The sequence below is a fragment of the Protomyctophum bolini genome (assembly GCF_963924005.1).
Source record: "Protomyctophum bolini genome assembly, chromosome: 12".
Classification (NCBI taxonomy): Eukaryota; Metazoa; Chordata; class Actinopteri; order Myctophiformes; family Myctophidae; genus Protomyctophum; species Protomyctophum bolini.
Genome location: NC_137873.1, coordinates 6,150,182 through 6,163,152, shown reverse-complemented (window position 1 = coordinate 6,163,152; position 12,971 = coordinate 6,150,182). Strand labels below are relative to the sequence as shown.

General features: G+C 44.4%; 2 protein-coding genes across 2 annotated transcripts; one reads left to right on the top strand and one right to left on the bottom strand.

The window, feature by feature from the left end:
• The first annotated feature begins 131 nt into the window (after window positions 1–131).
• On the top strand, window positions 132–3,937 carry tyw3 (tRNA-yW synthesizing protein 3 homolog). Its single transcript, XM_080778743.1, has 6 exons — window positions 132–464; window positions 892–972; window positions 1,298–1,396; window positions 2,020–2,091; window positions 2,273–2,406; window positions 2,849–3,937. Exons 1-6 carry the CDS (start codon window positions 285–287, stop codon window positions 3,066–3,068), a joined length of 786 nt encoding a protein of 261 aa, XP_080634869.1. The 5' UTR covers window positions 132–284; the 3' UTR covers window positions 3,069–3,937.
• A 2,375-nt stretch (window positions 3,938–6,312) lies between these two features.
• LOC308325439 (uncharacterized protein) lies at window positions 6,313–12,590 on the bottom strand (the record flags this gene model as incomplete). Its single annotated transcript, XM_080777931.1, has 6 exons — window positions 6,313–6,715; window positions 6,867–7,026; window positions 10,764–10,952; window positions 11,227–11,258; window positions 12,013–12,228; window positions 12,449–12,590. 6 exons carry the CDS (start codon window positions 12,588–12,590, stop codon window positions 6,528–6,530), a joined length of 927 nt encoding a protein of 308 aa, XP_080634057.1. The 3' UTR covers window positions 6,313–6,527.
• Window positions 12,591–12,971: the final 381 nt, after the last annotated feature.

Genomic DNA, 12,971 nt, shown 5'->3' with positions numbered 1-12,971 from the left:
AAACAAGCCAAAGAACAAGCCCACAATATCGCTTATAATACGCAGACATGGCAACCCTATGGCTACATCCTGGACTACACGGTTGACCCCTATCGGCCACTGTAGTGTAAATGTAAAAAGGCGAACGCATGTAAACAAACACGCAAGCGAGTTCAGTTCAGCGCCGTAAACAGTTCTTAATGTAATGATGAAACCACTGCATTCAGTCAGTGCGATGAGTATACACGCTGCCCACTGCAACACACAGCTCTTTAATTGAAAGGAATATTAAATAAAACAAGCATATGGAGAACAACGCGTTATTATTATTCGGCCAGTGGAAGAAGCAGAGCCTGCGCAGGTTAGATGTGAGTAAGAAAGGCAGTGTGGACGAAGACATCTCCCACATTGTGTCTCTCCTCAACGCCTGTGAGAACTATTTCACCACCAGCTCCTGCTCTGGGAGGGTTATCATCATCGATGGGGTGAGAGAGAGAGACACACGGATTTAATAAAGCAGTGGCTGGGATTCATACCCTGCTATACGGTTCCATAGTGTAGTGGTTATCACGTCTGCTTTACACGCAGAAGGTCCTGGGTTCGAGCCCCAGTGGAATCAGGCGTTGTATACGTTGTTTATGGAGAATCCGAGAATCTCAACTATATAAGAATTAATTTCTAACTGTATTATCAATTCAACTGAAGGCAAGTCTGTAATGATTTAATTCACCATTCATTATTCCCCATGTCAATTACACTTTAGGAGTCACTCCTTTACAATTGATTATTGATATACTTGAGATTCTCCATAATAGACAACACCCAAGCATCAGTCTAAAGTCTAAACAATAGGCTACTATAAAAACATCATCTGTACAATTTAGTATTTCTGTCTCTGTCTGTCCGCTATAGGTTCCAGAGAGTACTGATGTCCAGAAACAGAACTGTGTCTGGCTGTTTGTCTCCCACCAGAAATGCCAACCCGAAGAGCTGGTGAGATCATTTTCCTGTCTAGTCTATAGTGGGACTGATCGAGGGTAGCTACTGGGACGTAAGTCGGGACTTGATCACTCCCGGCTGGGTCACCCGAGTGAGGGGTATGATGTTGGGAGACCCGAAACCCCGATGACCTTGGGATACATCACTGAGGATACGTCCCAGGTGCATCCATGTATGTATGTATTTTGTTATATTAAGTACCTTACTAATAATAATGGTCAAAACAATGTGTGTGTGTGTGTGTGTGTGTGTGTGTGTGTGCGTGTGTGTGTGTGTGTGTGTGTGTGTGTGTGTGTGTGTGTGTGTGCGTGCTGTCCAGGTGTCCAGTGTGTCCAGGGCGAGTGGAGATGCCGTGTTGAAGTTCGAACCCTTCGTTCTTCATGTTCAGTGCAGAAGGCTGGAGGACGCACAGCTACTGGTGAGAACTAGAGCTCAGTGGCTCTCTGTCTGGAAAGACTGGTTTTGTACAACTGTATCAACTGTCCAGTCGACTAAAATCTTATGTTTAGTCCACTAAAGGCCTATTCATAGTCTGGATTTTCGGTGGTGAGCTGACCACCGGAGGTGAAATAACGTTGAGCGGTGGTGAGTGAAAACAGAGAGAAGGGCTGGAGCGGTGGCAGTGGTTTGCTCTTCACCGCGGCTCAGTGACGTCATGTTGTAGTTCAGTGGTCACCTCACCACCGAAAATCCAGACTATGTATGAGCCTTGAGACTACTAGACTAATTTCAGATCACTAAAAGGTGACAAAAACGAAATTAAATTGTATTCAAAAGCATGTTTACCTTTTAAAGTATGAAATCAATTCAGTTATTCATCATATCTGACCTGTGCATTTTTATTTAATTAGGCCTACTAGTGAAACAGAACTGTATTTTCTAATCATTATGTTCCAATGTTTAATGTAAAGAAAAAAATTCACAATGAAATTCTTAATCACAATTATTAGCGTGACAATTAATCGTTGACTTAAATATGTAATTGTATCTCCCCTCATAGCACACTCACACTTCTCTATTCAATGTCCTTTCTGTTCTCAGCACTCGGTGGCCATCAACTCAGGCTTCAGGAACTCTGGCCTCACTGTCGGCAAAACTGGGAAGATAATCATGGTACGCTTTATAGCATTTCATTCTGCTATTACAGTACACCGAGTTCATTTTAAATACCATGGTATGCTTTATAGCATTTTATTCTGCTATATACAGGTACAGTAGGCCTTTTACAGTACACAAAGTACATTTTATTTAAACGCAACCAATCGTGTGTTGTTGTTTGTTCGCCCCCTCCCAGGCGGTTCGTAGCACCCACGGCCTGGAGGTTCCTCTTAGTCTGCAGGGAAACGTCCTGGTTGGCCAGGATTACATCCACTTCCTGGTCCAGGTAGCCAACCAGAAGATGGAGGAGAACCTCCGACGGATACAACGGTCAGTTTCAGAAGCGAGTGCCAGAATCTCCGTGGGGTTTGAGTAAATGGCGTGCCCTTGCAACTTTCCTTACTTGCGGGACTCTCTGGGGGACGAGGATTTACTCTTCTGTCCATATCGGGTTGCAACTCCAACGGGGCTGAGCGAACTTCACAACGTTCGAGGCGGCAACTCGCTCGCTCTGTAGTGTCTCTCGTGGCTCAAATTTCGCTTGAGACGGCAGCCCCTCCGTCGTGGTCTAAAACTGTACTTTATCGGCCAATACTAGTAGGAGGGGGGCGTCACCATTTACTCAAACGCCAAGGAGATTACACACTAGTGTTTCGCAAACCTGTGTTGTTGAGTGTCCTGGTTTAAATAAAAAGTTTAAATAAATGTAAATGTTCCCTAACTTCCCTGGCTCTACACTGATTCTGGGTCATCCGTTCCTTCCATACTGTAGGTTCTACCAGAGTCTGCACGCTGCCCTCTCCGTGGAACTACGACAAGAACTACAAATCCCCGACACACGGGAACTACAAATGGCAGAAAACAGTGACGCGGCGGAGGAGAGGAAAGAAAGGAGTGTGTACAAACGAAGACGGAGGAGAGGACGGCAACAGCAGAAAGATGAACACTGTAGTCCTCCTGAGCTGGAAGACTGTATGGATTTATTCACCTAGACCACTAGCTTGACTTCATGTCAACGACTCCCAAATTGATATGTAGGCCTATTTGGATACATATCTGAAAATATAGAAGACAAGATTTATTTATTTTTGAGGGGCACTAGCCCCTCCCATGTCACCCAAAAGTGAGGACGCAAATTGTGATTGGCCAGAATGAGATGGTGTATGATGATGTATGATCATAAGACCGCCCCTCACTTAAGTTCACACACTCTTCACACGCTCTGTGAGCTTGTACAAGTACGTCTGCTATTTTCGAATAGCCAACATATAAACGGAGAAAGTGGTTAAAATGATTGTGTACTTTAAGCAAGTGCCTCCGAACTAGGGATGTTAATAGTTAATCGCCGTTAAGAAATTAGTCAATTAAACGTAACAGTTAATAATGAATCGAATTATCCGAAACGTCTCTGCTTCTTTTGCATGCGATGTGACAGACGAGACTATTCCTCATACAAAGATGCCATTGCCTGACCCTGCATCTGAAATGGTCATAAATATTTGATTAAGGAATATAATATGCCTTTTGTATTCTTTCAGCAAAGTGTAGATTTCTGGGGGGTAGATTGAGGGAAGTTAAAGATAAAAAATAAAACCTTAAGCGGTTAATCGATCGATAAGCTTATAAAAACATATCAACTATCAATCAATGCATTAATCCATAATCCCCATCCCTACTCCAAAGTCATTCTACAATGAAAGTAACCACCTACAGCTACTAACTACTAGTATGACAATGAAACCACCTGACCTACAACTACAAATTACTATTATGACAATGAAACCGCTTTACAAACTGAAGAAGCTCTGGAAGAACCAGGACAATTAACCATGCCTACCCATACCACTTATAATAGCATTAAAACTAGTATGTCCAGTGTACTTCACTTTGGCAGTTCCCTTTGGTTTGCTAATATAAAATGCACGTCATGGTGATCCATTCTTGCCTCAGTCATTATCCATCGGCTTGTTCTAGCATGCAAAGACAAGACAAGCACACCAGGGGGAGCTGTTGACCCAAGAATGTGTGTTCACAGAGTTCTGCTGTTGCTATTGACCCTTGTTTTGAGCTAGCCCAGGCAGGTGCCAATTGATTTAATTTGGTGACATTACATATACTCCTGCAGCTATGTTGTTATGCTAATCCAATACAAGATATATGAAAGTGTAATTAAGGTCATAACAAAAGCAAGAAATAAGAGTTATTTTGTGACTTTGTGACTTTTTCAGGTTATCTCCAGCGGCAACCAGGCCAGGGTTTATTTTAACAAATAAATCAAACAGATTCTTATCGGGTACTGAACCTATTCGGGTCAATGTAATCATAGATAGCTATAACAAAATACATACATGGATGCACCTGGGACGTATCCTCAGTGATGTATCCCAAGGTCATCACATGGGACGTATCCTCAGTGATGTATCCCAAGGTCATCAGGGTTTCGGGTCTCCCAACATCGTTCATACCCCTCACTCAGGTGACCCAGCCGGGGTGATCAAGTCCCGACTTACGTCCCAGTAGCTACCCTCGATCAGTCCCATTAGGGAAAAACCAGGGCCACACAATCCGTTCCTCCTGAACTATACTCTGCCGGGACTGGGAGGTATACCATTCTGGCGCGTGAAGGACTATAGGCTCTGTGGGTTGACTCCTGTCCGGGCCCCTCCTACGTCTCACCAGGTCCACTCCTGCTCTCACCAGGTCAGGCCCTGTGCGTTGCACCAGACTCCCAGCACCAGGCACTGCATTCAGGAATGGTGGATTCTCAAGCCGCAACGGTTCCGCAGCAAACAACTCATCACAAACATGTAACAGAGAGTGCACATTAGACATGAATGAATGGTTTATTTCAGTCTTAAATCATGTACAGGGTTAATTACAACAAACCTTTCAGAGAATATTTGGACCGAAAAACGAGCCGTAGCTTATAGTGACTACCCTTTTTTTTTTAATCTTGTAATTATATAATACAAGTAATAACAAAAACAAACAATAACAATTTCAATTGTATGTACCAACTTTGTCCTTCTCGATACAATACCCAAACCTGCGTATGGGTCGATACAGAGACATCAGTGTGTAATTTAACCAATTTAGGCCTGACGTTGAAATTTAAATCCTGACAGTTTTCTGAAATACCTCATGTTTCTGTGTCAGTGCCAGTGGAGCTCAATATTTCATGTCAAGGACCCCAAATATTATATGTAATTGGCCACCGACCCCCATCAGAAAATATGTTGTTCCAGGAACCCCTCAGAAGCAAAGATTTCAGTTAAAAACTTTCCCTCTGAAAGAATAATATACAGTCAAAGATTTGCGACACATTTTCAAGACTATTTTTAAATGGCTAAAACATAACATAAGGGTTCCTTGAGGGGGTTCCAAATGATAATAATTGTATTTATATAAAATTGGACCATTACAGGACCGTAACTCTTGAGAGTTATGACATTTAAATAGTTTGAGAACGACTCATCTTAGGATAAAAATAAATCCATTACTAAACGTTAAAGAGCAGCTACAAGTTAGTAAAGTAATAAATGTCAATAACACAGTATAAAACACAGTAATGCAATATAAACTGAAGCGTTCAAAAAATATTACTGTAAATGACTGTATCACCGTGTGATAGCCTACGACGTTACGTGGTGTCGGAATTTCATCGACTGTCATACTCGCCGACACCGATGGTGGCATTTTATAGGCAGTATCGCCAGTCCCGATACTGGTACTGGTATCAGAACAACTCTAGTGTACATGGAACAAAGTCCCGTCCGGTAACACGTGTACATATTATTGCGAACGCAGTGATTGGGAACACAGTGAGCACTGACTATGAGACCTAGCAGAACGTGTGTCTTAAAAACTTAACTTAAAAAAAAACTTAACTAAAAAGAAATAAAAATGACAAAGAAAATGTAAAAAGAAACTTAAAATAAAAACTTAAAGAAAACTTACAAAAAAGCACACGCACACGTACACACACTAAAAAAATAACTTAAAAAAAACGTAACTTAAAAAAAAAGAAATCTTAAAAAAAACACACTAAATTCACGAGCTGCGTTCGCTTCCCGCGTTCGTCTCACGGCCAAGCTACACCAGGCAATTTTGCATGCGTATCCGTTTACTGCACGCGTACAGGGCGTTTGGATCGGTTCAAATTTGTTTACGTGCGTATGCCCCCATGCGCGCGTATCTATATATCCTCCCGGAAGGTCCCGCACAAATCTGCCGCGCGCCACAGATCTGGTGTAGTCGTGGGCATTTCGCACGCATACTTTGTACCGCGCAGTGCGCTTACGTCAAACGCACACATGCCCGGTGTAGCTTGGCCGTTACTTTGTGTACAGTCAATCCTAAGTGGAGAAATGAAATGCGTAAAAATGTACTGTAAAACATTTACAGTACATTAGTACACACATGTGCCGGGGGGGGCAGTAAGTAGCACAACCTCATGGACTCTCTATGTCCGTGGTCCACACGTCGCTGATCAAGATGTTCCCTCCGTTTTCGCACTCCGCCTTCATCTTGAGTTTCCGTCCCCCGTCTCGGTCCGACGCCCCTTTAAGGTAGCGGATGACCTCGTTCTGTACCACCTCCTCCGTCACCTGCTTGGTGTTGGGGTTCCTCCTGATGGCTCCTATTGGACGGGAGGTTGAACGACAATGTCCACAAATTAAAACACTTTGAGATACGCAAATTGTTTATTTCATGTAGTCCACAATCGTTAGCAGGACGTCCAGTATTTCTTTGGTCTGGAAAGAGTCAACACAGACACCAGGATTACTTACGATGCAGAATGTCTTTGATCTGGAGATTCTTGAAGGCCATCTTCCCCCCCTGTCCCGTCCAGTTGATGGTCTTGGCCAACGCGTCGGTCATTATGCACGGCATCATCCGATACACGGAGTCCTTCGCGGTCTTTCCGCCCTTAGACGACAGATGGATCTCCTGCAAGAAGACAAGAGCTCACATCAGACAAACATACAGACAAACACCTCCAAACATAAATAAATCTATCCATCTATCTGCTAATTCACGATACCTGTGTTTGGGGCATAACTTGGGTGCCGAACAACCTCAAACTTGGCATGTAAATGGACTGCATTTATATTATAGTTTTAAAGCACTTTACAAATGTATTTACCATTTGTAAACGCTCACATTCACACAACACACACCGATGGTATGGCGAAGGAAACCATTCGAGGCACCCACCCCGCTCCTCGGGAGCAATTAGGGCTAGAGGCCTGCAAGCCCGTCCCGGCCCACCAAAACGGGCCGGGCCCGGGCCGACTTTGTCACTGCCCTACGGGCCGTGGGCCGGGCGGGACTCACACGCCGTTATATTAATTTTCCGATGTGAATTTCACCCAGACTGGACTTGCTTCAGCAGCGCGGCAGCATGCTGCTGTCTGCTCCATAGTGACGTGTCAATAACACCTCCACACACACACTCTCTCACACACACTAAAATCTGGTCAAAACTATAAAGACTTTGAAACAACGTGTTTTACATTCTATCTCTCTCGCTCCGCGCCTAAACTCTCGTCCTCTCTCTCTCCTAATTATTATGCAGCACAGCTGTGCACAGCTGTACACACACACACACACACACGCACACACACACACACTACTAAGTAGCCTACGGCTCTCCTCTGACAGAATTCATTTCAGGAGCTCCGCAGTCCGCAATAAAAACAAATGAAATACTGCGGGAGCATTATTACCACACTACATTTTGTACATTGCAGAAACTGCAGATACATAACGTAAGTGTTCTTATTATTGTCCGTCTACTCTGGGTTTTATAATGCAGCGTGAGTCCGCGATAGCCGATCTGCAAGCTCACAACGCGCTGCGCTGATTGACAGTGCACGTGGCAGCAATACTGTATAAAAACTATAATTAAGTAGGCTACTTTTTAGTGTGATGTCTAGTGTGTGTTATTAACTTGTTTATCAGAGCGATAGAGTGCAGCTGTGAGTGAGTAGCTGCTGCTGCTGCTGCGTCCGTGCACCAATAGAGCACGCGGTGGCATGCTTGAAATATTAAATAAAAATATGTCGGGCTTCCGGGGCCGTTTCTGGACTTTACCAACAGGCTTAGGGCCGGCCGGGCCAGGGCCTATATTTTAGGCCTGTGCAGAGCTCTAATTAGGGCTTCAGTGTCTTGCTCAAGGACACTTCGACACTTGTTTATTTATTTGACACTGGGACAATGCTCATTAGTCGACGTTTCAGTTTTCACTTCCATTGTAAATGTGCCAGAGTTAGCCATAAGCTAATTTACATCTGTAGTCCCTGAGCAGGCTCTTAAAATGGTAGTAAAACTAAACATACAATCACACATACAGTACAATACAATACAGATAAAAGAAAGACAGAGTGTATAGTGTGCCAGCACACAACACCATGCGTTGATGCCATGTGTGCATTATGTGCAAGCACCCAACACTATATCCATACAAAAAACACAATACAGTACAGTACAATACAGGAACAGATCAACATGGTACAGGGGACAGAACAACTGTCCAAAGTGAAGTGGAAAAATGACACCGGTGATGAAAACTAAATAGTGCTGATAGTTACTCATGATTACAGATTTGATTTGTTTTTAGCCACCTCTTCAGGTTAAATGTGAAGGTCAAATAGTTGGAGGTCTGTCTTACTTCTGTAGTGAGACTTATATTAGCCAGGCGGAGCCAAGGGATCGAACCTGGAACCTTCAGGTTTCAAGTGGGCCGCTTTGTGAAAAGTAGCTCTCAAGTCAAAAAAGTGTGGGCACCCCTGGTCTAAACTGACTGAGCGAGACGCGACGGGTGGCCGTGGTTGCGTTATGCTTGTGCCGTGGTAGTATTATATGGAACGGGTGGGAACGTTTTGGTTACATTCAAAAGACAAGAGGGGAGCGCTAAATGCAATAGCGTAGCACCCGAAAAAACACGGGAGCCGTCAGCTGCTGCAAGTGGAATGACCGTCCTTTTCCTACCAAGACATGTGGTTCTTATCGCTGCCCAGCAACTTGCAGCAAGACTCCGTTGCCATAATTTATAATCCGATTCATAATACTTTACTCAAATCTCCCTCCCTGCCAGTTATAATAATAATTAAACGTGCGACTTTGCCGACTTCTCAGTCTATCGCAAGGCAGACCTACAAGCTCACAACGCGGTGCAAACCAGACGCAGTGTGAGCTTGTAGTTTGGCTCTTTTTGATGCGTGACACCGTCGTACGATGGATGACGTATACATTAGGCTTTTAAAGTGACGGTAGACATACTACACAATTAACAGTTCCCTCTGTCTGTTAGAAAAGTACTGTATAAAGTAAGCCTGGGACCGAGGCTACTTAAAATGGTGTGTGTGTGTGTGTGTGTGTGTGTGTGTGTGTGTGTGTGTGTGTGTGTGTGTGTGTGAGAGAGAGAGAGAGAGAGAGAGAGAGAGAGAGAGACACGTTATGGCATACAAACTCTCACAACTGGGTTGAACTGGCCAATTAAAAAGAGGTTCTGTTCAGAATGTATCGTCTCCCAGCTTTCCTCAAAATAATATAGCAAATTATGCTCGATAGTGGGCTCGATAAGGACCCGGCTCGATAAGCCTGCTCGATAAGGTGATCGTTATCAATACAAATTAACGAGCTCCATCCCTACTCCTGACTGCCCTGAGCCACTGCCATATGACCCAGGGGTGTGTGAGCAGCGCTGAGTGGCAGTTCCATTCCATCAGACTATAGGAGGGGAATTAAATGGCCTTTTCTCAAAGTGCACCGGTCTAGTTTTCATTCAATTACATGAACCCATTCAGGACGGGAACCCCTTTTGGTTTGTTTTTAAGTATTATGTTATACTTTAGCTACTGAAAAATAACCGGATCTACTAGCTACTGACAAATAGCAGATCTACAAGCTCATAGCGCGGCACTCGGTGCTGCGCTATGAGGCTTGTAGATCTGCTATTCATGAAAAATATTGAAAATGTGTCACAAATCTTTGAATATATATTATTTCAGAGCGAACGTTTTTAACTCAAATCTTTACTACTAGGGGGGGGGGGGGTCCCTGGAACAACACATTTTCAGATGGGGGTCGGCGGCCAATTTCATATCGTTTTTGGGGTCCTTGACATGAAACAGTATAGAGAACCACTAATATAGAAACATAGGTTTTTCCAGAAAACTGTCAAGTAAAACTACAAACAAACGAACTAACCAGTGTTGTTTTTGGCAGCACATTTTGATTTTAGTTTTAGTCAGTCTTTTGAATAGTTTTCATTTCGTTTTAGTCACATTTTAGTCACCTGGAATGTGTCATTGTTAGTCTAGTTTTAGTCGACTAAATGTCATGAGATTTTAGTCGACTAAATCTACAGTTGATTTAGTCTACTAAAATGTATTTTGGTGGGCATTGATGCCGTCGTAAGGACTGTTTTTACACAATAGATCTGCTATTTTCAGCATGCAACCAAGTGTAAAATGCCTTATACTGGATCTCTTGTCCACTAGTCCCTTCCTAACATTTTAGTCTAGTTTTTATTTGTTGACGAAATTGTCAGTATATTTAGTCTTAGTTTTAGTCATCATCGTTTTAATTTAGTTTCTATTTAGTTTTCTTCAGTGGAAAAAGGTAGTCGACGAACATTTTTCGTCTTAGTTTTAGTCGACGAAAACAACACTGGAACTGACCACATGTTCTCCCAGGTTGTCGTCTGCGGCCGCCAGCCGGCCCTCCAGCATGATGAGCTCACTCTGCTCGTTGAGGGCTGAGCGCAGCATGTCGGGGGGGTCCAGGGGGGTGACGTTCACACACAGGGCATTCTGCAGCGAGGACACCTGGGCCTTCAGCTCCTGGACCTCCCTCCGTGTGGCGCGCACCTCCTCCGCCAGGGTGGCCAGGAGTCTGACAGCTGGAGAAGAAGAGGAGAGGGAGGGTTATGGAGGTGCCTCAGTGTGGCCAGGAGTCTGACCGCTGGAGAAGAAGAGGAAGAGAGAGAGGGTTATGGAGGTCCCTCAGTGTGGCCAGGAGTCTGACCGCTGGAGAAGAAGAGGAGAGGGAGGGTTATGGAGGTCCCTCAGTGTGGCCAGGAGTCTGACAGCTGGAGGAGAAGAGAGAGAGAGGGTTATGGAGCTCCCTCAGTGTGGCACGCACCTCCTCGGCCAGGGTGGCCAGGAGTCTGACCGCTGGAGAAGAAGTCAAAGTCATATGATTTGTCACACACGTTACCGCAGTGAAATTTGTTCTCCGCATTTGACCCATCTCTTGGAGCGGTGAGCTGCAGCCGTGCCGTGCTCGGGAATCATTTGATTAGTAGATTTGACCCCCCCACAATCCAACCCTTGATGCTGAGTGCCAAGCAGGGAGGCATTGGGTCCCATTTTTACAGTCTTTGGTATGACCCGGCCGGAGATCGAACTCCCGACCTCTCAGTTTCAGGGCGGACACTCTAACCACAAGGCCACTGTCTGGAAGAGAGAGAGAGGGTTCCATGGAATACACTACCCACACTTTTTTGACTTGAGAGCTACTTGAGCTACTCAAAATGACTGGCTCGACAAAATCTACCATTGCTGGAAATAGTTTATATATGGAATAGTGGCGCTGGCCCTAAATAAAGACCCTAAAACTGCATTTCTGACTGTTCTGTTCTGTTTCTGACTTGGAGCCTTGGCCGTTCGGGCAACTTCACACACACACACGCGTTTAGATATTTCTATTTACAATGAGAAGCGGACGGGAGCTGGTGCCACTTGGACCCGGACGTAACGTACTAGGACTACAAAATGACGTCGGACTTAAATACCTTCATCCATGGGGTTCATAAATATACTTATTTAGTGATCGTATCGTGTCAAAACAAACATCACAGTAAATGACACGAGTGTGGCTTAAAATAATAATCTGGTCAGATCAGAAGGAGAAGAAAAAACAACATACCTTTGTCAAAAGGGGACTCGGGTTCTCGGGGCTGTGAAGATCGAGGTTCTGGGCGCTGTGAAGAACGTGGAACCGCACGGGGTTGTGAAGGCCGTGGTACCTCTCGGGTCTGTGAAGGGCGTGGTACCTCTCTGGGCTGTGAAGGGCGTGGTACCTCACGGGGCTGTGAAGGGCGTGGTACCTCTCTGGGTTGTGAAGGGCGTGGTATCACACGATCTAAACCACAGGAGACAAGAAAACGTAACTAGAGATAGATTGTCCGTCTTTGTAGACAAAGATAAGATAGATAGATAGATAGATAGATAGATAGATACTAGATAGATAGATAGATAGATAGATAGATAGATAGATAGATAGATAGATAGATAGATAGATAGATAGATAGATAGATAGATAGATAGATAGATAGATAGATAGATAGATAAAACATAGTTACCTCCAGAACGATCCTGCCTGGCTGGGCGTAACGTCTCTGTGGAGTAGGAGTTGTTCCCCTGTCTGGCTGGGCGTAACGGCCTGCCGTCTTCCAGGCTCCTACGGACTCGGCTCCTTCTCCTTTTACACATGTAACTGGACATTGTCACAGCTTTCTTCAACTCCTGTCAACTCCGGAACGGAATGACTCAAGTGATACAGAACAGAAACGGAGGGTTGTGAAACTGATGTAAGAAGAAGCAAGTCGCGTCGGAGGTCGTTGTCCTGTGTTGTTCTGGCCTGGAGGGGGGGGGGGGGGGGGGGGGGGGGGGGAAGAAGAAACATAAGTCTTGTGTTATACGTATAGTTAAGTTTGGATGTATTTTCTCTTACTTTAATTACAGTACTTACAAAGTTACAACTTTTACTTTTATGCCACTACAATTATATGAACCCTTTAGTTACCGCTGAGAGCCATAGAGTAAGACAGAGTTACGACAACTACGTTCACTTCATGGGGCTTCAGTCCAATGGCGGCTCTCCTA

What these genes read in the sequence shown, in the direction of transcription:
- tyw3 (XM_080778743.1), top strand. Translation starts at nt 285, where the DNA reads ATGGAGAACAACGCGTTATTATTATTCGGCCAGTGGAAGAAGCAGAGC. An exon ending in GGGTTATCATCATCGATGGG is followed by an intron (nt 465 to 891) that starts GTGAGAGAGAGA and finishes TGTCCGCTATAG; the next exon opens with GTTCCAGAGAGTACTGATGT. An exon ending in AAACTGGGAAGATAATCATG is followed by an intron (nt 2,092 to 2,272) that starts GTACGCTTTATA and finishes GCCCCCTCCCAG; the next exon opens with GCGGTTCGTAGCACCCACGG.